The sequence below is a fragment of the Oncorhynchus clarkii genome, chromosome 26 (assembly GCF_045791955.1).
Source record: "Oncorhynchus clarkii lewisi isolate Uvic-CL-2024 chromosome 26, UVic_Ocla_1.0, whole genome shotgun sequence".
NCBI lineage: Eukaryota > Metazoa > Chordata > Actinopteri > Salmoniformes > Salmonidae > Oncorhynchus > Oncorhynchus clarkii.
This window is the reverse complement of record NC_092172.1, coordinates 33,158,816-33,186,704: the sequence shown is the minus strand read 5'-3', so window position 1 is coordinate 33,186,704 and position 27,889 is coordinate 33,158,816. Positions and strand designations below refer to the sequence as shown.

Genomic DNA, 27,889 nt, shown 5'->3' with positions numbered 1-27,889 from the left:
ACTGTTGTTAGCCCAGTACAGGAATGTACCATCTACATAAGACATAATGCCAATGTTCACAGCTCAACGTCAGAGTCATCGGTTCCTCGTGGACCACAGCCACGACATATTGGTGCTATTCCAGCACCAGCACACCTGATTCAACTAGTCAGCTAATCCTCAAACCTTTAAGTAGTGAACTCTGGTGGAACTGTTGGAGGTCTGGAGGAACGGTTTGGGAGACATTGGTTTAGAGCAGGTGTGTCAAGCTCATTTTGCCCCGAGGTCCAGAGGGCCACATTGAAAATGGGTTATGTTTCCTCGCCCTCTGGTTTAGAGGATGAGGCGTGGGGTTTGGGGAACCAAACTCACATGTTTTACATGGTATCTGACACTGATGTCTGTATATGTAATGTTGTATTTAGACGGCATATTTGTCTTGAAATGGTGAAGAACAGAGTTTGTGCTCCAGACTCTGTGGGAATAGCAGCCAGCATAACAAACCCAATATGACTTACCTGGCCAGCAGTCCCAGTAAACACAAACACTCCTTATACCCATTATATACACACCACTTAGAGGGCAGAATCCATGAAGTACCGTGCAGAGCTATTTGACTTCAAGCACAGAACATGGTCAGATAAAGACAGATCTTGACATCGCAGCTCCTCGTCTCTCTCTCACACACACACACACACACACACACACACACACACACACACACACACACACACACACACACACACACACACACACACACACACACACACACACACACACACACACACACACACACACACACACACACTTCACTTGAGAATGTCTATGGGTAGTATAACAAGAAGGTTCTATTTGGGTTGAACAAGCACTTTGTCATGGTTCCATGAAGACCGCTTCGTACTGTAGCTTGCTGATATACAGGATACTTAGAGAAGTATCAGTAACAAGTTAATGCCTTGTGGGACTAAGTAATGTCCCTCGTTCCCTGTTAAGTTATCATGGCCTGGCACTGTATAAGTGTACTTGTAAGGATTTGCATAAAGAGGGTCTACTTCCTTAATGGATGAAGTGGATAGGTGAATTTCCGCTTGGCTAGACACACAACAGTGTGCATTCCTCTCTGGCCTAGAACTGCTACGGGTCCCAAATAGCACTCTATTCCCTATGATATAGTGCAGTGCTTTTGACTAGAGCACATAGGGTTCTGGTCAAAAAGAGTGCACTATACAGGGGATAGGGTACCATTTGGGATGCAAGCCTAGTCTAGCACTGTGTTCTAGTGCACTACAGCATATGATGTGGGGAATCTGTCTTTCTGAAACAAGTGTCGTACCTTCTGTGTCTCTCTCTCTCCTTCCTCCTGTCGTACCTTCTGTGTCTCTCTCTCTCCTTTCTCCTGTCGTACCTTCTGTGTCTCTTTCTCTCCTTCCTCCTGTCGTACCTTCTGTGTCTCTCTCTCCTTCCTCCTGTCGTACCTTCTGTGTGTCTCTCTCTACTTCCTCCTGCCGTACTTTCTGTGTCTCTCTCTCCTTCCTCCTGTCGTACCTTCTGTGTCTCTCTCTCCTTCCTCCTGTCGTACCTTCTGTGTCTCTCTCTCCTTCCTCCTGTCGTACCTCCTGTGTCTCTCTCGCCTTCCTCCTGTCGTACCTCCTGTGTCTCTCTCTCCTTCTCCTGTCGTACCTCCTGTGTCTCTCTCTCCTTCCTCCTGTCGTACCTCCTGTGTCTCTCTCTCCTTCCTCCTGTCATACCTCCTGTGTCTCTCTCTCCTTCCTCCTGTCGTACCTCCTGTGTCTCTCTCTCCTTTCTCCTGTCGTACCTCCTGTGTCTCTCTCTCCTTCCTCCTGTCGTACCTTCTGTCTCTCTGTCTCTCCTTCCTCCTGTCGTACCTTCTGTGTCTCATCTCTCCTCCCTCCTGTCGTACCTTCTGTGTCTCTCTCTCCTTCCTCCTGTTGTACCTTCTGTGTCTCTCTCTCCTTCCTCCTGTTGTACCTTCTGTGTCTCTCTATCTCCTCCCTCCTGTCGTACCTTCTGTGTCTCTCTCTCCTTCCTCCTGTCGTACCTTCTGTCTCTCTGTCTCTCCTTCCTCCTGTTGTACCTTCTGTCTCTCTGTCTCTCCTTCCTCCTGTCGTACCTTCTGCATCTCTCTCTGTCTTTCGCCTTCTCTATTCTCTCTGTCTCTCCTTCCTCCTGTCGTACCTCCATTTCTCTTTCTATTCTCTCTCTCCTTCCTCCCATCGTACCTCCACTTCTCTTTCTATTCTCTCTCAAATCTCTCTCTCCTTCCTCCTGTCACACCTCCTCTCCCTCTCTCTCTCTCCCTCCTTCCTCACATCTCCAGTTCTCTGTCTCTCTACTCTCTCTCTCTTCCTCTCCCCTTCCTCCAGTCATACAGCCTCAGACAGACATTTTAATAAAGCACCTATCCAGGGAAGAGGATATGGCAACATTGATCATCAGTCTGTGGTTCCTAAAACAATAACTTCTAGCCTAAAACTAGAACCCAGAGCTTCTGACATTCAACATGGAGAGGATAAATATTTTCCATGTTTAAGATCTTTTTTAGGAACTTCCTATTTCTGACATGTGGTTTTAGATCAGCCTTTGCTACAGCAGCTGTCATGTGGATTCACAAAGAGGAAATACAGTACGATTGTTCAAGAACAAGGATTATTGAGAAATATTGCAGAAGATCAGAAGTTCTCAGACTGTTTTACACTGTAATAGTTTGGAAATATTCATGTAGTCTTCACTGTGGCCCACGTTGAAACAACAAATACTTCAAGCAGTGATCCAGTCTTGAGACATTTTATTGTATCGTGTCATATTGTACATCGTGTCCCCTGATCTGTCATTGACATGGCTGATTAACTTTCTGGAACCACAATGGCTGCCCTGGCACAGTCCAGGTGGGTGACACACCTGGTGGATGAGGTGACTTTCCCTCCCCATGCAATCTGAAGTGCTTATAGCACATGGAAAAGTGCTATATAAATCCAATCCTTATTATACAAGATATTACTATAATATCATCATATTGTAATAATATACATGTTTCCCTCGTACTTTGATCAGGCACATGCACAGATAGGGCCTTACCTGTGTAGAGAACATGCCCTTTGCCCTTCCAGTCTCCTAAGTGTCATTTTGGGTGGTGGTATAATTTCCCCCCCTATTCCCAGTCTGCCCTGTACTGAGATTACAAGCCCGGTTGAGAGATACGGTCACCGGTCGAGTGTCTGTCTATCTACCTAGTTTAAATACAACAGTACTTCAACAGCAGCATGACATTTGATTTAGCTTACATCATCATCAATATTGCGTCTGGTTGGCTGATAGGCAGCAGAGAGAGGCAGAAAGATATCAAACAATCAGGAAAATAAATGGAGCGAGCTAACTAGCAGATTTACATCAATCACCAACATCAATGAGCAGCTGATAGCCCATCCTATTTTCCCCATGTCAATCATGTCTTTAGGAGATACTGTAACTAGCTTGCTTACAATTTGTGATGATGAGTTTGTCTTGTTGCAGAAAAAAATGCCCCCTGAAAGGTCTGTGCACGGCCCTGACTTTGAGCATCTGGAAAAGTGCTTTATAATATCCATCCAAACAATCAGTCAGTATCTCACCTGACAGACCCCACTGATGCACATATCCAGGGCGTCGGCCCGGCAACGTGTTCCGTCTAGAACCTTAGGCGCCAGCTCCACCGTTAGGCTCCTCCCCCGCGCCTGGCACCGCAGGGCGCACGCAGCCGAGGGTTCATAGGGCACGGGAATCCACTCGTAGACCATGCCCTGGTACCTGATGTCATTATGGGCGGAGCACTGCTGGGCTCGGAAGTCTCCCGACTCGACGGGACAGTCCTGGGGAAGAAGGGAGGAGAGGAAAGAAAAGGAAGATAGAGAAGGATAAGATGGCTCGGCAGAGGGAACAAAGAGAAGAGATAACAGCTTACAGTGGGGCAAAAAAGTATTTAGTCAGCCACCAATTGTGCAAGTTCTCCCACTTAAAAAGATGAGAGAGGCCTGTAATTTTCATCATAGGTACACTTCAACTATGACAGACAAAATGAGAAAAAAAATCCAGAAAATCACATTGTAGGATTTTTAATTAATTTATTTGCAAATTATGGTGGAAAATAAGTATTTGGTCACCTACAAACAAGCAAGATTTCTGGCTCTCACAGACCTGTAACTTCTTCTTTAAGAGACTCCTCTGTCCTCCACTCGTTACCTGTATTAATGGCACCTGTTTGAACTTTTTATCAGTATAAAAGACACCTGTCCACAACCTCAAACAGTCACACTCCAAACTCCACTATGGCCAAGACCAAAGAACTGTCAAAGGACACCAGAATCAAAATTGTAGACCTGCACCAGGCTGGGAAGACTGAATCTGCAATAGGTAAGCAGCTTGGTTTGAAGAAATCAACTGTGGGAGCAATTATTAGGAAATGGAAGACATACAAGACCACTGATAATCTCCCTCGATCTGGGGCTTCACTCAAGATCTCACCCGTGGGGTCAAAATGATCACAAGAACGGTGAGCAAAAATCCCAGAACCACACGGGGGGGACCTAGTGAATGGCCTGCAGAGAGCTGGGACCAAAGTAACAAAACCTACCATCAGTAACACACTACGCCGCCAGGGACTCAAATCCTGCAGTGCCAGACGTGTCCCCCTGCTTAAGCCAGTACATGTCCAGGCCCGTCTGAAGTTTGCTAGAGAGCATTTGGATGATCCAGAAGAAGATTGGGAGAATGTCATATGGTCAGATGAAACCAAAATATAACTTTTTGGTCAAAACTCAACTTGTCGTGTTTGGAGGACAAAGAATGCTGAGTTGCATCCAAAGAACACCTACTGTGAAGCATGGGGGTGGAAACATCATGCTTTGGGGCTGTTTTTCTGCAAAGGGACCAGGACGACTGATCCGTGTAAAGGAAAGAATTAATGGGGCCATGTATCGTGAGATTTTGAGTGAAAACCTCCTTCCATCAGCAAGGGCATTGAAAATGAAACGTGCCTGGGTCTTTCAGCATGACAATGATCCCAAACACACCACCCTGGCAACGAAAGAGGGGCTTCTTAAGAAGCATTTCAAGGTCCTGGAGTGGCCTAGCCAGTCTCCAGATCTCAACCCCATAGAAAATCTTTGGAGGGAGTTGAAAGTCTGTGTTGCCCAGCAACAGCCCCAAAACATCACTGCTCTAGAGGAAATCTGCATGGAGGAATGGGCCAAAATACCAGCAACAGTGTGTGAAAACCTTGTGAAGACTTACAGAAAACATTTGACCTCTGTCATTGCCAACAAAGGGTATATAACAAAGTATTGAGATAAACTTTTGTTATTGACCAAATACTTATTTTCCACCATAATTTGCAAATAAATTCATTAAAAATCCTACAATCTGATTTTCTGGATTTTTTTTTTCATTTTGTCTGTCATAGTTGAAGTGTACCGATGATGAAAATCACAGGCCTCTCTCATCTTTTTAAGTGGGAGAACTTGCACAATTGGTGGTTGACTAAATACTTTTTTGCCCCACTGTACATGTGGAAGACCCAACTCTTTGCCAACAGCGAGCCTTTACTACACAGACACGCACACACACGCACAGACACACACACGCACAGACACACACAGACACAGACACACACACACACAGACACACACAGACACGCACAGACACAGACACACACACACACACACAGACACACACAGACACACACACACACGCACAGACACACACACGCACAGACACACACAGACACAGACACACACACACACAGACACACACAGACACGCACAGACACAGACACACACACACACACACAGACACACACAGACACGCACAGACACACACAGACACGCACACACACGCACAGACATACACACGCGCACACACACACAGACACGCACACACACGCACAGACACACACAGACACACACAGACGCACGCACGCAGGCAGGCAGGCAGGCAGGCAGGCAGGCAGGCAGGCAAGCAGACAGAAAGACAGACGCACGCACACGCACACAGACACACACATACACACACACACAGACACACCCTCCCTCTCTTTCTCATTGAACTACATGTATGGGACTTCATAAAGTCAAGTGTTTCTCTCTCTCTCTTGCTTTGTTGATATCCATCTCTTTCACACCGGGAGCGGTGGTCTAAATATTATGCTGGGAACTCATCCCACTGGTCATGATTGAAATCATAGCTAGTCTGCAATACATTCCAGACACAAACCACCTCAATAGAGTAATAGAAACAGTACAGACTAGTCTATCTTTGATTCAAATACTGTGAGAACGACTGTGGTTCCGCTGCTGAGAATAGAAGGCATGTTGATATGAGGTTGTTTTCTTCTGTTCATTGATGGAACATATGATTTTACCATGAGGTCACCCACAGTGCTGAACATGACTGTCAAATACAGTGGCGACTGACAATATTGAGCCAGTGCTTCTCACTGTTACCAGCAAAGTTATAAGCTGGAATAGAAAAGTTATAACAATATATTACCAGTTATAAACTGGAATAGGACTAATAACAAGTTATATGTGTTACATTGATAAGCTTTGGAAATGACTCTGTTGAGGCTTCATAGCGTAGACTAGACTTACCATGTTACTGCACGTTCTGTAGCGGATATTCTTGCCTTCACAGTTCCTACAAAGCAAAATAACAAACCAACATTGTTAGTACAAATTGAAACCAACGGTTTACAAGGAAATGGTTTGGGCTTGAGTGTAATGGTTAATAAAAGTTTTATTTGTGACGGGAAAGCTATATAACACACACCATATCAAACACGTATCATAGAATAGCTTAATATCCCTCAGGGAAATGTGTTTTGTAACAAAGAAAAGCACCATTACACAGAAACGTCTACAACAACAGTGGTGTTTTGTTAGTTTCCTGGGAAGGCTCAGGAGTTACACCTTTGTGAGTCTGGAGGATCGTGGCTGGAGTCAAATCGGGACTGACAGACATTTCATCCTGAATTATAGCTGCCTGTCTCACACACACACACACACACACACACACACACACACACACACACACACACACACACACACACACACACACACACACACCAAACCACGCTTCATCTGCCAACCATCAGATCTCATCGAGCCAACGACCGTCTCAGGACCCCCTCTGGGCTTAAACAAGCAAATCAACCTCTCTCACACAACAAACACACACACACACACACACACTCTGACACCCTCCCACACACACACACTAATCGGTTCACCTCACTCTGTCAAAACCAACTCCTGCCTCGTCTGAAATCCACCACAGCGTAACACTCCATTCCCTCCCCCTTCCTACACCGTATGGACACGCTACAAAATCTGTTCCACCTTGTTAGAAACGATAACTGCAGCCCATCACCCAGTGTGTGTTAACTTCCACTTCGCCACATTTCTCATTCTCACCCCCGGGGGTAGAATAACATTGGTCTAAACTGGTAGCAGCTCATTTGTTCGGGGCAATGCCCCAAATGGCACCCTATTCCCTACACAGTGCACTACTTTTGACCAGAGCCTTATGGGCCCTGGTCAAAAGTAGTACACTACATTGGGAATAGGGTGCCATTTGGGACGCAAAGCGGATGTTAAAAAGCTTCAGTCTAATCGTCCATTAGGGTGAACGGGGAGTTGGAGACCACACTATGGCCATTCAGCCTGCTCCAAGGAAAAGCAGGCACCGAGGCAGAGTAGGAATGTCTCTGTCTTAACGAACCAATTAATGGCTTTCCCTCATCGAGATGAATCACTCATCCACACTGGGTTATACGTATAGGCTGGAGACAGGCACATACACATGCATACAGACATACACGGACACACACACGGACATGCACGCAGAGCCACAAGCACACGCACACACACACGGCTGTGTGTAGACCATGCTTTCAGGGTCTAGGAATGTCTATGAGGTGGCTATTTGTCTTCTAGCGGACAAACAGAGAGCAAAAGTCCACAGACATGAGGAAGGATAGGCAGCACTGTGTCTAATGGTGTAGGGTGAAGTTGCCCCTTGACACTGATCTTGGGTCAGTGTTGCATTTTCTCCACTAATAGTTAAGGTTAGGGGAAACTGATCCTAGATCTGTACCTAGGGGCAAACTTCACCCCTGAGCATGTCTAACAGAGTAAACCAAAATCTAGCATTATCAGGTGTGTAAGTGCTGGGCAGGAACAAAAGCCTGCATACCCTGCAGCTCTCCAGGACCGGGATTGAAAAGAATAGTGCTGCTCTAATTCAAGTCTAGACAGATATTCCTAGACAGATATTTCCTCCCAGTCACTGGATGTTTCTATAAGGACAGATGAAGTTAGCAGGAGTCTGGGGGGGAGGGGCCTTAGAGAAGACAAGGCGCTGGGCACACAGCGTCTGACGTCCAAGAGCAACATGGGGCCAGACACTACCCCAGTTTGTCTGTGTATCTCTCTCTGTGTGTGTTTGTGTGTGTGTGTGTGTGTGTGTGTGTGTGTGTGTGTGTGTGTGTGTGTGTGTGTGTGTGTGTGTGTGTGTACGTGCGTGAGTGTATCTCTCTGTGTGTGTGTGTTTTATGTCTGGAGTAAGCTGGAGTGGGGCAGGGAGAAAGAGATGACAGTAGACTTAAGGTGTTCTCTGCAGTCTTTCTATGTTCCCCTTCATCTACACAGGCAGCTCTTCTGCTGGCTTAACCCTAACACCTGACACACACACACACACACAATCCCAGTGCGCTCGAGCAGGTGTGTTGGCTGATGCAGGGAATTAGAGATATTGCTCAAATAACTGTAAATCTCCCTGTGGGGGAAGCAGGCAAATCAAGCCCACAATCACTTCCAGACTTCTACACTCATTTAATCAATGAAGGGAAGTCAGGACAGAGGTCTGAGGTTGTGTTTCAAATGGTACACTATTACCTATAAAGTGCACTACGTTTGGGGAAAAGAATCTGATTGGTGAACTGGAATAATTGTTATCTCATCCAACAACCCCTATATTTTTTATTTTATTTCACCTTTATTTAACCAGGTAGGCTAGTTGAGAACAAGTTCTCATTTATGGCCACTTATCATTCAGTTAAGTTGCGTCCCAAATGGCACCCTATTCCCTACTGTATATAGTGAATACAGTGCCTTCAGGAGGTATTCATACCCCTTGACTTATTTGGATTAAATTGATTTATTTTCTCACCCATCTACACACAATATCCCTTAGGGACAAAGTTAAAAGATTTTAGAAATGTTTGCAAATGTATTGAAAATGAAATACAGACATATCTAAACTACATATGTAATCACACCCCTGAGAAAATACTTTTTTACCTGTTATTCTTTTAAAAATGGTTTGTCAAATTGGTTATGTATCACTGCTAAACAACCATTGTCATGTCTTGCCATAGATTTTCAAGTAGATTTAAGTCAAAACTGTAACTAGGTCACTCGGGAACATTTTCTGTCTTCTTGGTAAGAAACTCCAGTGTAGATTTGGATCTGCTGAAAGGTGAATTCATCTCCCAGTGTCTGGTGGAAAGCAGATTGAACTAGGTTTCCCTCTAGGATTTTGCCTGTGCTTAGCTCCATTCCATTTATTTTTTATCCTGAAAAACTTTCCCATGAACAATTACTGTCACGTGTGCTCCCTCTCTGGCCTCTAGGTCACCAGTCTGCTCGTCATGGCCCACACCTGTCACCATCGTAACGCATAATTACGCATTATGACACTCACCTGGACTCCATCACCTACTTGATTAACTGCCCTATATTTGTAACTCCTTTTGGCTCCTTCCCCAGTCGTCATTGTTTCTGTTCCTGTTTCATGTCAGTGCACAGTTTGTGTTACGTGTTTGTTTCATTTATTTATTAAATGTTTTCACTCCCTGAACTTGCTTCCCGACTCGCAGATTACAGCGTTACAATTACAAGCATACCCATAACATGATGCAGCCAATATGGAGAGTGCTACTCAGTAATGTGTTGTATTGGATTTGCCCGAAATATAACACTTTGTGCTTTGCCACATTTTTTGCAGTATTCCTTTAGTGTTTGCCTTTTTGCATACAGGATGCATATTTTGGAATATTTTTATTCTGTACAAGCGTAGAGTAACTACAATGTTGTTGATCCATCTTCAGTGTTCCCATTTAGCTAGTTTGCTGATGCTAGATAATTTGTCCTGGGAGATAAACATTGGGTTGTTATTTTAACTGAAATGTACAATGTCCTTTTTTTGCTGGATCTTTGTAGAATTTGGACCAATTTTGAGTCACACAATTGTGTGTTTTCTACTCCAACAATTAATTATTGGATAAAAGGGGAATCCTAGTTAGTTTCTAGTAATCTCTCTTTATGGCAGTTGGCAACCAACTTTAAGGTGCATTACTGTAACCAACTGCACTGGAGTGTGGAACTCATTCATTTTTCAATCACCGATGTAGGGATATGCTCCTAAAAACCAATGAGGAGATGGGAGAGGCAGGACTTGCAGCACGTCATGCATATAAAATAGAATCAAGTTCTATTTCAGCACCTAGCTACGCAGACGCTTGTTGACGCGCGCAAACAGTTTGGATGAATGACTGAACAACATGTATGTGCACATTTATTTTGCAACGCTAGCGCAAGCAGTGCGGTCAGCATTTTAGATTGTTGATAACATGTAAACTATATTTGGTATCCAATATTTATTGAAAACATAAATACAATTGCACAATAATCACTTGTCTCTCAAATTCATCATTACAGTTATTGGTCAGCTAGCTAGTAAATGTTTTGCCATATTAGCATAAACATGACATTAGTCAAAACAAGACATGGTATCAAGAACAAACGTAAGGAAGTCCAGAGTGTACAAATTAATAACTAAAATATGTATCTCATTATCACCACATAAATGTTTTTTTGTCTACACACACAATAAGCACCTCATCAAGAAGCCCTGTTGCTGTGTTGACTGCAATGTGCTCGTGGGGAATTTAAGCCCTGAACAATGCCTGACAGGCATCCCTGTCTCCCAGGCTGCGTGGCACACCCAAGACCACGGCCAATCTCATGCAAGAAACAACGCAGCTAACTTGGTTAGTATTATGAGCTAGCTAGTTAGGTAGGTAGTCTTGTTAGCTATCTAGCTAGCTTGTTATCTATGCTGGTTGTTAGCTTGCATAGCTTATACTGTACGTGTATAATTATAAGGGACACTTCATGTTTCGTGGATAAAATGTATATTTTTCAGTGGGTGAGCTCCATTCCTGACAGGCTGTAAAACCTGAAGTGTACCTTACAATTATAAACATATAAATTATGCAAGCTAACAACCAGCATAGATAACTAGCTAGCTAGCTCACTCACAAGACTAGCCAAGTTAGCTGTGTTGTTGCTTGCATGCGATTGGCTGTGGGGTGCGGCAAGCTGCCTGTCAGGCATCGTTCAGGGCTTATATGACCCACAAAGGGCTAAGATGGCCCCACGACCTCTTAGCTCAACACACAGACTTCTGCCCCATTGAAGCGTTTGTATCGTTTTCGTAACGTTGTCAGGTAACCCATCTATAGTGCACTACTTTTGACCAGGGCCCAAAGTCTGGTAAAAAGGAATGCACTGCGTGGCGAAACGGGTGTCACTTGGGACATAGCAGAACTATGTCAAAAAGTAAGATAAACAACAGTCATATGTATTGTAGTAACACCACTTCCTATTGCATAAACACAAGATGCCCTTGTCAATGTCTTTGAAAGGCCAAAGAGAGGGACATTAAAAAGGAAAGATATACATCTGTGTCCCATCAGTAACCCTACACCCCTCTGAGCACCACTCTTAACACACAGGAAACATTCAATTGAGCAACGATGATCCCAATTTCACAAAGCAGGGTAATAAAATCTGCCCTGAATCCGTCCAAAGGTCAACACTGTGTGTGTGTGTGTGTGTGTGTGTAATTGTCTTCTCCCTGTTTCTATTATAAATGGATACAGGATTCATTCCATAATCACTGTTGCTAATTAACCCTGTTTAGTAGCTCTATCGTTTGATTTGTATTTTTATATTTGTGCTGTTGTAAACCATTTTACTTTTCACATTTGAGTCATTTAGCAGACGCTCTTAACAAGAACAACTTACAGTAGTGAGTGCATACATTTCCATACCTTTTCGTACTGATCACCCGTGGGAATTGAACCCACAACCTTGGCATTGTCATGCTCTACCAACTGAGCCACATGGGTATGATTTTGGCAGAGAGTAATTTCCCAACACTAAGGTGATGCACAGGTTGAGTAGTGTTCAGAACAATGGAGAATAATACCAATGTTGTGCTAGGAGGGATGTGTGTGTCTACATGTGTCTGTCTGTTTGTCTGTCTGTTCCTCTGTTTGTCTGTATGCGTCTGCGTGTAGTTCCAGGAGTAAACTCACTACCATTAGGATGCAATGTGTCGTAGATTGGATATAATGTGAATGACTGGCAGCTCTTCTCCCATAAAGTTGACCCTTGTTGCTCTCTAAAGAGAATGTAAACTGTAACATCTAATGAATTACAGGGTTTAACCTCCCATCCTCCCCAGGATCTAATCTCCCATTCTCCCCAGGATCTAATCTCCCATCCTCCCCAGGATCTAACCTCCCATCCTCCCCAGGATCTAACCTCCCATCCTCCCCAGGATCTAACCTCCCATCCTCCCCAGGATAGAACCTCCCATCCTCCCCAGGATCTAATCTCCCATCCTCCCCAGGATCTAATCTCCCATCCTCCCCAGGATCTAATCTCCCATCCTCCCCAGGATCTAATCTCCCATCCTCCCCAGGATCTAACCTCCCATCCTCCCCAGGATCTAACCTCCCATCCTCCCCAGGATCTAACCGCCCATCCTCCCCAGGATCCTAGGATAGAACCTCCCATCCTCCCCAGGATGTAACCTCCCATCCTCCCCAGGATCTAACCTCGCATCCTCCTCAGGATGTAACTTCCCATCCTCCCCAGGATAGAACCTCCCATCCTCCCCAGGATTTAACCTCCCATCCTCCCCAGGATCTAATCTCCCATCCTCCCCAGGATTTAACTTCCCATCCTCCCCAGGATCTAATCTCCCATCCTCCCCAGGATCTAACCTCCCATCCTCCCCAGGATCTAACCTCCCATCCTCCCCAGGATGCAAACTCCCATCCTCCCCAGGATGTAACCTCCCATCCTCCCCAGGAATGTGTGTGTGATACTGACCCTCCGTTGAGACACCTGCGTAGAGAGTAAGAGGCCCCGCCTCCACAGGTGCGTGAGCAGTCGCTCCAGGTGCCCCATGCATCCCAGCCACTGTCCCCGTCCTCATCTGATCCAGTCATACGAGACGCCTGAGAGAGAGAGGGGAAAGAGGTTAGAGTATACCTTACACATGCATGGCACGCATGCATGTACGCACACACACACACAAATAAGCACACACACAATAACACAAAAAACGTGCTACTATGTGTTATTGTAGTGAATTGGGGGGGTAGCCTTGGCTGTACTTGGGAGTTTGAAGAAAAATAATCAGATTTTTCTTACAGTCCCTGGAAATGTGTCTTTTGCTTTTTGACCAAACACCACAAGACCCACACAACTCTGAGGGGCTAGAAACACAGGTGCTGCTTGTCATTCCAACACGTGTTGTTATGACAAGAGAATCAAGCTGCTTTTCTAAATCACAAGGGCCTAATCCCAAACTGCTTGTCTAGATCACTAGGGCCTAAACCCAAATCGACCCTATGCCCTATTCACTTGTGGAGATCAGAGAGGATTTGACAGATGTAAGCAATTTGGAAATAGCTCCAATGTGCCCTCTGATAGGCGAAGGGGAAGTTTCCATACATTGCTTTTACCAATCAAATCTTCTCAGATCTCCACAAGTGCATATCGCGTAGGGGGCTTTGGATTGCAGCATATTCTATGGAAATACCTTTTTGCAAAACACTCCTCATCAGTGAGCATGATCATGGATTTCAAAAGGTTCTCCTGGCTGTGTGTTATGAGCGTATTAAAGCCCAGGTGAGTGAGAGGGTTCTCCTGGCTGTGTGTTATGAGTGTATTAAAGCCCAGGTGAATGAGAGGGTTCTCCTGGCTGTGTGTTATGAGCGTATTAAAGCCCAAGTGAGTGAGAGGGTTCTCCTGGCTGTGTGTTATGAGCGTATTAAAGCCCAGGTGAATGAGAGGGTTCTCCTGGCTGTGTGTTATGAGCGTATTAAAGCCCAGGTGAATGAGAGGGTTCTCCTGGCTGTATCTCACCAAAAATAGGAAAGTTGGTTTCCTGTGGCTCAGTGATGTCAAAGCAGACCCTCTAGTGTCATAGAGAGACGTAATATGACAGTGTGTGTGTGTGTGTGTGTGTGTGTGTGTGTGTGTGTGTGTGTGTGTGTGTGTGTGTGTGTGTGTGTGTGTGTGTGTGTGTGTGTGTGTGTGTGTGCGTGCGTGCGTGCGTGCGTGCGTGCGTGCGTGCGTGCGTGCGTGCGTGTGTCAGAGAATCTGATGGTGTTTTTCAGGGAGACCAGGCCCAGTAGACAACTCAAACCTTCTTGGGACTATCTCACACTGTGCCCTTCATGTTTAGTATCACCAGACTCACAACTGGAAATATGTATTTACTTTGAACTATTCAATACTGTGTCTGCATCCCAAACAGCACCGTTTTCCTTATATAGTGCACTACTTTTAACCATAGGGCTCTGGTCAAAAGTAGTGCACTATGTAGGGAATAGGATGCCATTTGGGAAACAGAATGTTATTTCTGGATGAGAGTGGACATAGACCTTCTACAGAGCATTTCTCTGGGCGGAGTTTAAATTGCTAACACAGGAAAATGTCTAATTCTTTTGACATTGTTATTTATGCCTGGTTACTGATGGTAGAATGTCTTACAGTACATTCCTCTGACGGTCTTATTTCAATCTCTCTTCCAGACCCCAAATCACCCTGACCTTGGATGAAATCAGAACGGTCGCCATTCTAGAATGTTTCTCTCTCATATGCAGTACACACATAGGCACATACTGTACACACATAGGCACATACTGTACACACATAGGCACATACTGTACACACATAGGCACATACTGTACACACATAGGCACACACTGTACACACATAGGCACATACTGTACACACAACCAGATGGAGACATGTGCACAGACAGACAGACAGACAGACAGACAGGCACGCACACACACACACTTTATTTATTTAACTAGGCAAGTCAGTTAAGAAATTCTTATTTACAATGATGACCTAGGAACAGTGGGTTAACTGCCTTGTTCAGTGACAGAACGACAGATTTTTACCTGTGTGTGTGTGTGTGTGTGTCTGTCTGTCTGTCTGTCTGTCTGTCTGTCTGTCTGTCTGTCTGTCTGTCTGTCTGACTGTCTGTCTGTCTGTCTGTCTGTCTGTCTGTCTGGATCTGATTCTGAAACCCCTTGCTATTGTTTGACTTCCAACCCCCAGACTAGACCAAAGCAGGCTAATGAGATACATTTTCAGTCAACTTACTAATGGAATGAGAGACCACCTTTTGTTATTAAGCTGGCTGGAAGCTGACATCCAACAGTAATAACATTGCGATGAGGAGAATCTGTCCGGGACGTTTTGGCTGAGACGACTGGCTCGCTCTATTGTGTCAGTTCTGAATAGCTCTGTATCAGCATTCTGTAGCCATTTCCACTGACAGAGACAGAGACAGAGAATGAGAGAGAGAGAGAGAGAGAGAGAGAGAGAGAGAGAGAGAGAGAGAGAGAGAGAGAGAGAGCTGGGGAGAGGGAAAGAAAGATGGAGAGAGAGAGAGAGAGAGAGAGAGAGAGAGAGAGAGAGACAGAGACAGAGACAGAGAATGAGAGAGAGAGAGAGAGAGAGAGAGAGAGAGAGAGAGAGAGAGAGAGAGAGAGAGCTGGGGAGAGGGAAAGAAAGATGGAGAGAGAGAGAGAGAGAGACAGAGACAGAGAATGAGAGAGAGAGAGAGAGAGAGAGAGAGAGACAGAGCCAGAGACAGAGAAGACAGAGAAGAGAGAGAGAGAGAGAGAGAGAGAGAGAGATCCCTCTGCAGCCCAGCCTGCTATATTCCATTCTCTGCTCTGTTCATTCATTCATCCTACCATGCATGATGCAACAACTGTCAGCCAAATAGAACAGAGCTATAGGATATCATATTATTATAAAATCATTTTTGGTACATTAATGGCTGCATCCCAAATTACATACTATTACCTACATAGTGTACTAATTATAACCATGGCCAATAGGGCAAGAGTCAAGAGTAGTGCACTATGTAGGAAATAGGGTGCCATTTGGGATGTAGATCTAAGAGAGTTTTTCAGAGAGTTTCAGAGAGATAAAACAGTGTTGCATATTTTGTTTACATAAGTTGTAACTGCTATGGAGTTGCTATGGAGTTGATATGGAGTTGCTATGGTGTTGCTATGGAGTTGCTATGGAGTTGCACAGATTATAGCTGGCAGCATTCATCTGTCTATGTGTAAAACACAAGTTGATCTGTATTCAATGGGACATGGTCAAGGTGATTACAGAATTCCTCATCTAGCTGCTTCTAGTGTGCGTGTCAGCTGTTGTGTGTGTGCACATGTGAGCTGTAGCTGCTGTCAGTGTGTATGTGTGCAGATATGTGTGTGTGTCCTGCAGCCTGCAGTGTGGAGGCTCCTACTGTCTGGCTAGACTCAGCACAGTGGAGGGCTGGATGGCTGAGGTGCTGAGGGTTTAGGGTGGATACAGCCATCTGTCTTTCCTACTTAACTTCATCCTCTCTACCCCTCCATTGGTCCTCGCTCCCTCATTCCTGTCTAGTCCAACCTCCTCTGGGCACTCTCTTTCTCTCTTTCTGTTTCTCTGTCTCTCATAAACAGGGCATCCTGTCTCTGAGTCTCATCCAAGACCTCTACATGGCAGCTCTCCATCCTGTCTCTATCCCCACCCTTCCTCTCTTCATCCTTCCATCTCTCTCTGTGTGCCTCTCTCTCTCCCTATATGTCTCTCTCTCTCTGTGCCTCTCTCTATCTCCCTCTCTGTCTCTCTGTCTCTTTGTCTCTCTCTCGTGTGTGTAACACACGCTGTGGCACACGTACACCCACAACCTGTCTAGTAGGTCCTACAAGGGTTGAATTGCACTGTCTGGAGGACAGTTTAAGAGCAACTAGGTGTGAGTCAGAAAACCCATAGCCGGTATCTGGAAGCCCCATTAGAGAGAGCTCTATGAGGCTCCCTGAAAACAAGACTGGGAAGAAAATGCTACTCTTTTAGCCCTACCGTACCATATCTGTACTTAGCCAGTCACAAAGGACCTGTACCATTACTGTACTTAGCCAGTCACAAAGGGCCTGTACCATTTCTGTACTTAGCCAGTCACAAAGGGCCTGTACCATTTATGTACTTAGCCAGTCACAAAGGGCCTGTACCATTTCTGTACTTAGCCAGTCACAAAGGGCCTGTACCATTTCTGTACTTAGCCAGTCACAAAGGGCCTGTACCATTTCTGTACTTAGCCAGTCAGAAAGGGCCTGTACCATTTCTGTACTTAGCCAGTCAGATAAGGCCCTGTACCATTTCTGTACTAGCCAGTATGTACTTAGCCAGTCAGAAAGGGCTCTGTACCATTTCTGTACTTAGCCAGTCACAAAGGGCCTGTACCATTTCTGTACTTAGCCAGTCACAAAGGGCCTGTACCATTTCTGTACTTAGCCAGTCACAAAGGGCCTGTACCATTTCTGTACTTAGCCAGTCACAAAGGGCCTGTACCATTTCGGTACTTAGCCAGTCACAAAGGGCCTGTACCATTTCTGTACTTAGCCAGTCACAAAGGGCCTGTACCATTTCTGTACTTAGCCAGTCACAAAGGGCCTGTACCATTTCTGTACTTAGCCAGTCACAAAGGGCCTGTACCATTTCTGTACTTAGCCAGTCACAAAGGGCTCTGTACCATTTCTGTACTTAGCCAGTCACAAAGGGCCTGTACCATTTCTGTACTTAGCCAGTCACAAAGGGCCTGTACCATTTCTGTACTTAGCCAGTCAGAAAGGGCTCTGTACCATTTCTGTACTTAGCCAGTCACAAAGGGCCTGTACCATTTCTGTACTTAGCCAGTCACAAAGGGCCTGTACCATTTCTGTACTTAGCCAGTCAGAAAGGGCTCTGTACCATTTCTGTACTTAGCCAGTCACAAAGGGCCTGTACCATTTATGTACTTAGCCAGTCAGAAAGGGCTCTGTACCATTTCTGTACTTAGCCAGTCACAAAGGGCCTGTACCATTTCTGTACTTAGCCAGTCACAAAGGGCCTGTACCATTTCTGTACTTAGCCAGTCACAAAGGGCCTGTACCATTTCTGTACTTAGCCAGTCACAAAGGGCCTGTACCATTTATGTACTTAGCCAGTCAGAAAGGGCTCTGTACCATTTCTGTACTTAGCCAGTCACAAAGGGCCTGTACCATTTCTGTACTTAGCCAGTCACAAAGGGCCTGTACCATTTCTGTACTTAGCCAGTCACAAAGGGCCTGTACCATTTCTGTACTTAGCCAGTCACAAAGGGCCTGTACCATTTCTGTACTTAGCCAGTCAGAAAGGGCCCTGTACCATTTCTGTACTTAGCCAGTCACAAAGGGCCTGTACCATTTCTGTACTAGCCAGTCACAAAGCCAGTCACAAAGGGCCTGTACCATTTCTGTACTTAGCCAGTCACAAAGGGCCTGTACCATTTCTGTACTTAGCCAGTCACAAAGGGCCTGTACCATTTCTGTACTTAGCAGTCAGAAAGGGCCCTGTACCATTTATGTACTTAGCCAGTCAGGGCCCTGTACCATTTCTGTACTTAGCCAGTCACAAAGGGCCTGTACCATTTCTGTACTTAGCCAGTCACAAAGGGCATTTATGTACTTGTCAGAAAAGGCCCTGTACCATTTCTGTACTTAGCCAGTCACAAAGGGCTCTGTACCATTTCTGTACTTAGCCAGTCAGAAAGGGCCCTGTACCATTTCTGTACTTAGCCAGTCACAAAGGGCCTGTACCATTTCTGTACTTAGCCAGTCACAAAGGGCCTGTACCATTTCTGTACTTAGCCAGTCACAAAGGGCCTGTACCATTTCTGTACTTAGCCAGTCAGCCAGTCAGAAAGGGCCCTGTACCATTTCTGTACTTAGCCAGTCAGAAAGGGCTCTGTACCATTTCTGTACTTAGCCAGTCACAAAGGGCTCTGTACCATTTCGGTACTTAGCCAGTCAGAAAGGGCCCTGTACCATTTCTGTACTTAGCCAGTCAGAAAGGGCTCTGTACCATTTCTGTACTTAGCCAGTCACAAAGGGCCTGTACCATTTCTGTACTTAGCCAGTCACAAAGGGCCTGTACCATTTCTGTACTTAGCCAGTCAGAAAGGGCCTGTACCATTTCTGTACTTAGCCAGTCACAAAGGGCTCTGTACCATTTCTGTACTTAGCCAGTCAGATAAGGCCCTGTACCATTTCTGTACTTAGCCAGTCACAAATGGCTCTGTACCATTTCTGTACTTAGCCAGTCACAAAGGGCATGTACCATTTCTGTACTTAGCCAGTCACAAATGGCTCTGTACCATTTCTGTACTTAGCCAGTCACAAAGGGCTCTGTACCATTTCTGTACTTAGCCAGTCACAAAGGGCTCTGTACCATTTCGGTACTTAGCCAGTCACAAAGGGCTCTGTACCATTTCTGTACTTAGCCAGTCAGAAAAGGCCCTGTACCATTTCAGTGCGTCACACATGGCTGTCTTCAAGTAGGAGGTCAGATAGGGGTGGTGGTGGTTCAGAATCACACTCATGTGATGAGTAACTTTGAGAACTGAAGACTTTTTCCTATTTTCCTATTTTCTCAAGGAACTAATGCCTAGGCTTTAGCTCAGCAGGGGAATGTGGTCTTATGGAGAGCCGGGTTCGAAACCTGGTCAGTCACAGTAAAACGTGTACTCTTTGACCAAAGAAGACATGGCTAGCTATGTTCCCTGACCTCCTACCTGTCGTCACATGGTTGTCACCACCAGTTAATTTGGCTTAGGCACCAATAACACAACCAAGACTTGACAATGACAAAAGACATCAAACTGATAGAAATGTAGATCTTACTAGTCCCCAAGAAAAACTAAACATATTAAAGAATGCTGACAGGAATAACGCTAGATTAAACCAGAAAACTATATGGGGCATCCAATGATAGCATTAGCTACTATAAATGTGTATATCAGAAACTGACTGTGTGATTGTATGCTGTCAACATTGTCTAGTCAAGAGAGATGTCATAGGGGCAGTTTCCAGACACAGATTAATCCTAGTCAGGTAATCCTGGACTAAAAAAATCAATCTCAAAGGAGAAACACAATTGAAAATGTTTTTTAGTCCAGGGCCAGGCTTAATCTGTGTCTGAAACGGCCCCATAAAGTCCACATAATGACTGGAAGGATGTACCAGACGTGGGTGTCACACTCTGATCATAGTTTGCGTTGTTTGTTTCTATGTTTTGTATTGTGGGGTGTGGGTGATTGTTCCTGTTTCCAGTGTTCCTGTGTTGGTATTCACGTTACGGGACTGTTTCGTCTTCGTTCTTTTTGTCGGTTCATTGTTTTTGTTCGTTGTTTAAGTATCCCATTAAAAATGGATAATCATCACGCTGCATTTTGGTCCTCCTCTCTTTCTCCCGAAGACGATCGTTACGGAATCACCCACCACCAAAGGACCAAGCAGCGTGGTAACGGGCAGCAGCAGGAAAGGCAGCGATATCAGGACTCCTGGACATGGGAGTGAGATCTGGACTATGTCACGACTTGGGAAGAGATAGACAGGTCGACCCAGGGAGAGCGCCGGAGCCCGCCTGGGATTCTCTGGAGCAGTGTGAGGATGGATACCGGCATATGGAGTTGGCACGACGATCAAGGAAGCCCGAGAGGCAGCCCCAAAAATGTATTGGGGAAGGGCACACGGGGAGTGTGGCTAAGGCAGGTAGGAGACCTGCGCCAACTCCCCGTGCTTACCGTGGAGAGAGAGGGCGTCGTACTGGTCAGGCACCGTGTTATGCGGTGGAGCGCACGGTGTCCCCAGTACGCGTGCTTAGCTCGGTGCGCTACATCCCAGCTCCTCATATCGGCCGGGCTAGAGTGGGCATCGAGCCAGGTGCCATGAAGCCGGCTCTACGCATCTGGTCTCCAGTCTCCTCGGGCCGGCGTACATGGCACCAGCCTTACGCATGGTGTCCCCGGTTCGCCAGCACAGCCCAGTGCGGGCTATTCCACCTCTCCGCACTGGCCTGGCTACGGGGAGCATTCAAACAGGTCGGTTGGGCAGGCTCGGTGCTCAAGAGCTCCAGTGCGCCTGCACGGTCCGGTCTATCCGGTGCCACCTCCACGCACCAGCCCTCTGATGGCAGCCCCTCGCACCAGGCTGTCTCTCCGTCTTCTGCCTACAGGTGCTCCCGCCTGTCCTGCGCTGCCAGAGCCTTCCTCCTCTCCAGCGCTGTCAGTCTCCCGTCTGTCCTGAGCCGCCAGAGTCTCCCGCCTGCCCAGCGCTGTCCGAGTCTCCCGTCTGTCCTGAGCCGCCAGAGTCTCCCGCCTGCCCAGCGCTGTCCGAGTCTCCCGTGTGTCCTGAGCCACCAGAGTCTCCCGTCTTTCCTGAGCCGCCAGAGTCTCCTGCCTGCCCAGCGCTGTCCGAGTCTCCCGTCTGTCCTGAGCCGCCAGAGTCTCCCGCCTGCCCAGCGCTGTCCGAGTCTCCCGTGTGTCCTGAGCCACCAGAGTCTCCCGTCTGTCCTGAGCCGCCAGAGTCTCCTGCCTGCCCAGCGCTGTCCGAGTCTCCCGTCTGTCCTGAGCCGCCAGTCTGGCATAGTCCCAAAAGTGCTATCTCCAAGTCAGAATCTGAATCAAGGACACTACAGAGGTGGAAGTATGTCAACATGAGTCACAATGGTTTTTTATCATATTGGGTTCAAAGTTTTGGTAATTTTCCCAAAATTCCCAGGTTTTACAGACATCCCATTTGGACGTTTCCCAGAATCAGGGAATGAAGAGGAAATCTGGAATCCTCCAAACAGGATGTATGGAAAACCTGGGAATTTTGGGAAAGTTACCAGAATTTTGCAAACCTACATAAAAACCATGTTAGCTCGCTGAGCCAAAGTCTATAATGTAGAACTAGCAGTAGATTCTGATGGTCTGAGAATGTAGGTCAGTCTGGAAGGCAGCAGATATCACTCAGCCTGTCTACCCACACACTGAGACTAGTCCAAGACACACACACACACACACACACACACACACACACACACACACACACACACACACACACACACACACACACACACACACACACACACACACACACACGCACACACTGGAATCAACCAGCAGGACTCTCACATCAATCATATCTAGGCTCCAGATGTGTGTGTGCTCTCTGTCCAGTGCTCAATACAGATCTCCCGCTGATCAGTTTAGCCTTTTAGATCAAAATGAATAAGATTACATGGAAAGGTGGGGACCTGATCCTAGATCAGCGTTCCAACTCTGAGACTCTTTATAAATACTTTACCAGAGAAGGCCCTCTAGTCTACCAGTTTGTGTCCTAAATGGCACCCTATTCCCATAGGGCTCTGGTGAAAAGTCATGGAATAGCAGGCCATTTGGGACCCAGTTCTAATCTGTCAGTGTGGCTTCTTATCTAGAGGGCTTCTGTCATAACTCTTCCTGACTGAGGAGGCCTTCTGCAGTCACCCATGTAGTTGATTCCCCTAACCAGCTCAGACTTATAGACAAGGATTAGCTTCCTGGTGCAGTATCGGACTCAATGTACGAGTCAAGGCAAAAAGGAATAAAGACATTTTCTACTGCCACTGCTACCATATGAATAAGATACACGCACGCACACGCACACGCACACACACACACCACTGATGGGATGCCCAGCCAAACCAAACAGCCAGTGAGACTGACTGACAGCCCTGCTCTGCCACAGACCGCATGGTTCATCATTCTCCCCTTACAACAAGAGCCAAGCGTGCACACACACGCACACGCGCGCACACACGGCTTACTGCATTGCATCTAAAATCCAAGATTTAAGAATTCAACAGGGTGCTTCAATTCATGTACCTTGGTTGGACTGTGGTACAGAGGCAGTGACACAGAATTACAACAACACACAGATACGAGTACGGAGTTATTCAGTGAGCAACTCACAAACACTCTTGGGCTTTCTTCGGTGGTTGATTGAGGCTCAGAGACAGAGAGTGTGTGTGTGTGTGTGTGTGTGTGTGTGTGTGTGTGTGTGTCAGCCCTTAAACTAACGTGCTGGATGTTTTCTCAAGAGCATTAGCAGGAACAATGTGTTTTCCTCAAGCATGCATGGATGAAAACACTCCAAATAGGAGGTACCAGTCACACTGGAATGATCGTGAACGTCAGTCAAACAGGCTGAGATGGAAGGCCTGTTAGTAGCTCAAAGCACTTCAGAGTAGACTATTTCCTCTAGACACTGATCTGAGGTCTGTTGTAGTCTCCCTCTTAATGATTAAGGTTAGGATTTCAGTAAGTTAAGCTGATCCTAGATCTGTACCTAACTGACAAATTGAAGATGGAGTAATGGTTTCTCTCTCTGATTAATGATGATGACATTCTTCAAGGACACGTTCCCCTGTACACTAACACATGTGAAGCATCAAAGTCACACAGAAACATACTTACAATCACACAAACCCTTTCGATAGCAAAACAAGATATGTTTATTTTTCTTCACCAACAATGAATTACATTTTTCCAGAGGCAAAGTCTTATTACAAAAACCCACAGACACCTCTGTGAGCCAGACAGCCGTGCAGTATCCCTCCTCTGACACCCAACCACCTCAATCACTCAGGTCACAGAGTTTAAACAAAACTTCTCCAGAAGTGTGATTTGAGCTCTGAGAAGGGAACTTATTTGAGGACGAGGCCATCTTGGTGGATTCTATTTGACTTCCCAACACAGATCGCAGCTCGGGACAGTACAGTTCATCAATCTCCCCGAGAGGAGTATCAATTATCATCCCAATATATCATTCACATATCATCCTGATCTAATAAAGAATAGACTTGACGACCTAAGGGAGATGATTTGCTAGATGTGTCCCAAATGGCAACCTATTCCCTTTATAGGGCACTACTTTTGACGACGGCCCATGGGGAAAATATATTGTTCTGTACAGATATTGAAAATATGTTATATACTGAAAATATACTATTATTATCAGAGGGAGAGAGAAGAGCCAGGCATCAGGACCTGCTGTCTCATTTGAAGAAAATATATCATGGATCTATATTGCACTGTAAATAACATATATATAAAAATATATTGAACTGTATTGAAAACATATTATAATGTACCATAAACATGAAGTAGCTAAATGTGAAATATCTCTGCTTGAATTTATACGAGATGCCGAATAAAATATGCACTGGCAACGTATCCTATTCATTTCCATTTCCCCAGGTATCTCAGAACAATTCCAGCTATGTTCGTTAACCAAATCAGAATGGGAGGTCCAGCTTGGCTGCAAAGGCTCCTGTGGCCTCACACAAGGTTAAACAAGTACGTGTGTGTGAGTGCGCGCATGCCAGTATGCTTTTGTCGAGAGCAGTGTCCTCACTCATAATTCTTCAACACTGACCTGCTCGCTGTTAGAACAGAAATGATTATGATGGAAAAACTCAACTCAGAATAATTTCCTCTTCTCTCTCCCTCGATAATAATTGAAAGCAGGAAGTTACACTTTACAGTCAAAAATTATTGCTTTCATTTCTGGCTGCTGTTTCTCTGCTGTTGAAGTCACTGAGGAATAACGTATACCCTTTATCCCAAACTTCATAATATCTATCACAAAAATAATGCATTCTACACCTCTAAATCCTTCACTCCTCACCTCCACATACCGCCACTGCCACCCCATTTACTAAACCCTCACTCTCTACACTCTCACTCCCTACACCCTCACTCCTCACCCCACTTTACAACTCTCCCTGTATCTGCTCAACAACTGTCATCCTCTAGTCTACCAAACTACACCTCTAACCCCTAACCCTTCCCCAGCCCCTAAAACGTACACCTTACCCCTACCCCACTCCCAAAACCTCAGTCATCTTGACCTCAAACACAATATGCTATGTGGAAGACTACTAGCCACCACAGGTGCTTCTTCACTGACTGTGGTTTAAACGTTCAGCACCCACCCTTCATTATTATCTACAATTTCTTTCAATGAAAACACTAATATTTTTTTGCCATCAAACACACTCCTGGGTCATATTCTCTAGGCACCTAGTGGAAGAAAATGGATAGAAAAGGGGAGGGACTAACTGAACTTGTCCAATAAGGAACACTTGTTTTTTTTTCCATTACAAACACTTTTGCTACAGTGTGCACTAATGAATACGGCCCTGCTTCAGCCACTGAACTTCTTTGGGATAGGGGGCAGTATTTTCACGTCCGGATGAAAAGCGTGTCCAAAGTAAACGGCCTGCTACTCTGGCTCAGAAGCCATGATATGCATAGTATTAGTAGATTTGGATAGAAAACACTCTGAAGTTTCTAAAACTGTTTGAATGATGTCTGTGAGTATAACAGAACTTATTTGGCAGGCGAAACACCGAGGACAAACCATCCAGGGGAAAAAAGGTCACTCTCTTTTCAATGTGTTTTCATTGGGAATCTAGAATTCTAAGGCAGGGACTTGCCATTCCCATCGCTTCCACTGCATGTCAACAGTCTTTAGAAATCGAGGTTTTTCCTTTGTGTAATGAAGAAGTACGGCCATCCAGAACGAGGGTAACTTGAAGTGTACTGTTAGATAGAGGCGCGTGACCAGAAATGCTCGCTACAATTTGTTATCATCCTGTATTGAACTCTGTTTATCCCGTCTTCAATGTTATTGATTATTTACGTAAAAAAAATACCTCAAGTTGTATTACAAAAGTAGTTTGAAATGTTTGGACAATGCTTACAGGTAACTTTTGAGATATTTTGTAGTCATGTTGCGCAAGTTGGAACCAGTGTTTTTCTGGATCAAACGCACCAAATAAATGGACATTTTGGATATATATCGATGGAATTAATCAAACAACAGGAACATTTGTGATGTTTATGGGACATATTGGAGTGCCAACAGAAGAAGCTCGTCAAAGGTAAGGCATGAATTATATTTTTATTTCTGCGTTTTGTGTCGTGCCTGCAGGGTTGAAATATGCTTTTCTCTCTTTGTTTACTGGGGTGCTATCCTCAGATAATAGCATTGTTTGCTTTCGCCGTCCCACATATCCCAGAGAGGTTAAATTAGCTTTAAAGTAACACTTCGCCGATTTTTACCTCACATTAATTATATCCAGCAACATACCAGTGTCTGCATATGTGAAAATTTAGAATTTCAATGTTCTGTAGTCATAAAGATAGGTTCTGATAATTTTTTTTTCATTGGTTTAAATAAGCTCTGTAGCATGTTACAGTTAGCTCTTAGCGTCACTTCAGGACACTCACCTTCTCAGAGAGGTACTTCTAAAATCACAACAGCCTGATCATGTACATGTTGTCCTTCAATGCCATTTAATTGTGTTTCAGCCCCGAAGCTGCGGCCGCTAACAACCTGCTCACACAGCAGGGCGATGGACAGTGTGTGTGTGTGTGTGTGTGTGTGTGTGTGTGTGTGTGTGTGTGTGTGTGTGTGTGTGTGTGTGTGTGTGTGTGTGTGTGTGTGTGAGAGAGAAACAGATAGAAAGATCAGTAGCTCTCTATTAAATCAACCTAATCACAAGAGCCTTCATGAGCCTTCAGAGGGCTGAAATATGAATAGTTGGACATCTCCCTGTCCAACTGAAGCACTGGTTGAGAACACACTCATAACAGGATACTTATAGTACATATACTTGTCTTCTACTGCAGCTATACAGATGTAGGATCTTCATTTGAGAAGTATTTTGTTGCTGACAATTGTTCTGCACAACAGGAAACACAAAATGTAGTCTATTCAAGGCATCTAAAAAGTTAGTAATTTACACTTTAAATGTCAGACTTGATTTTGCCCTAATGAAAAATGTATCAACCTCTACAAAAAAATGGCCATTATTATAATCCACATAATAATTCACATTTCTTGTTGATGCAGGATTATTTTCCCGCTGTAGCAAACTGGCAACATGTAAGATCCTACATGTGTGTGTAGAAGTGAATGGGAAGTTGAAATGTGAAACATGTTGAATTGGTATTACAGTTAAGTGTTCCCATGCTTTAACTATGCCATGTACTAAAACAGAACCCTACGATGGCATTTGAAAGAGCATGCAAACATCCCTGCATCAATGTGCAATCCAATTCAACGTCCTGCGTCCGTCAAGTTGTCCGTCAAGATTGTTACTGAGATAATTCAGAGGGATATACATTTTTCGGGAACTTCTTTAATTTCTCAGCTCAGCCCTCCACCTCAAACCCCCTCCTCTCTGTGGTGGAAAATATATTTCAGGGCCAATATTTCCATTGGCCCATGACTGTTCTCCTCATCCCCTGCTTCATACGGTTCATGTACACACACATTATCATGTATGGCCAGCACTACCTCTGAGGGGTAAAGAGTCAAAGCTACACACGCACACAGAGACACACGGATGCACACATACACACGCACACAGAGACGCACACATACACACGCACACAGAGACGCACGGATTTACACATACACACGCACGCCAGTGGAGACTGCTGAGGGGAGAACGGCTCATAATAATGTCCGGAACAGAGCAGATGGAATGGCACCAAACACCTGGAAACCATGTGTTGGATGTATTTTATACCGATCCACTGATTCCGCCCCAGTCATCACCCCATTCTCCCAAATGAAGGTGCC

General features: G+C 45.3%; 1 protein-coding gene across 1 annotated transcript in view; it reads right to left on the bottom strand.

Annotated features, from left to right (window-relative positions):
* LOC139384605 (ADAMTS-like 3) overlaps window positions 1-27,889 on the bottom strand; it is a 314,459-nt gene that overhangs the window by 204,788 nt on the left and 81,782 nt on the right. Inside the window, exons 5-7 of the mRNA XM_071129427.1 lie at window positions 13,215-13,342; window positions 6,621-6,666; window positions 3,609-3,845 (exon numbers count right to left, since the gene is read on the bottom strand). Coding sequence (XP_070985528.1) covers window positions 3,609-3,845; window positions 6,621-6,666; window positions 13,215-13,342 — 411 coding nt within the window. The remainder of the gene's footprint in view (window positions 1-3,608; window positions 3,846-6,620; window positions 6,667-13,214; window positions 13,343-27,889) is intronic.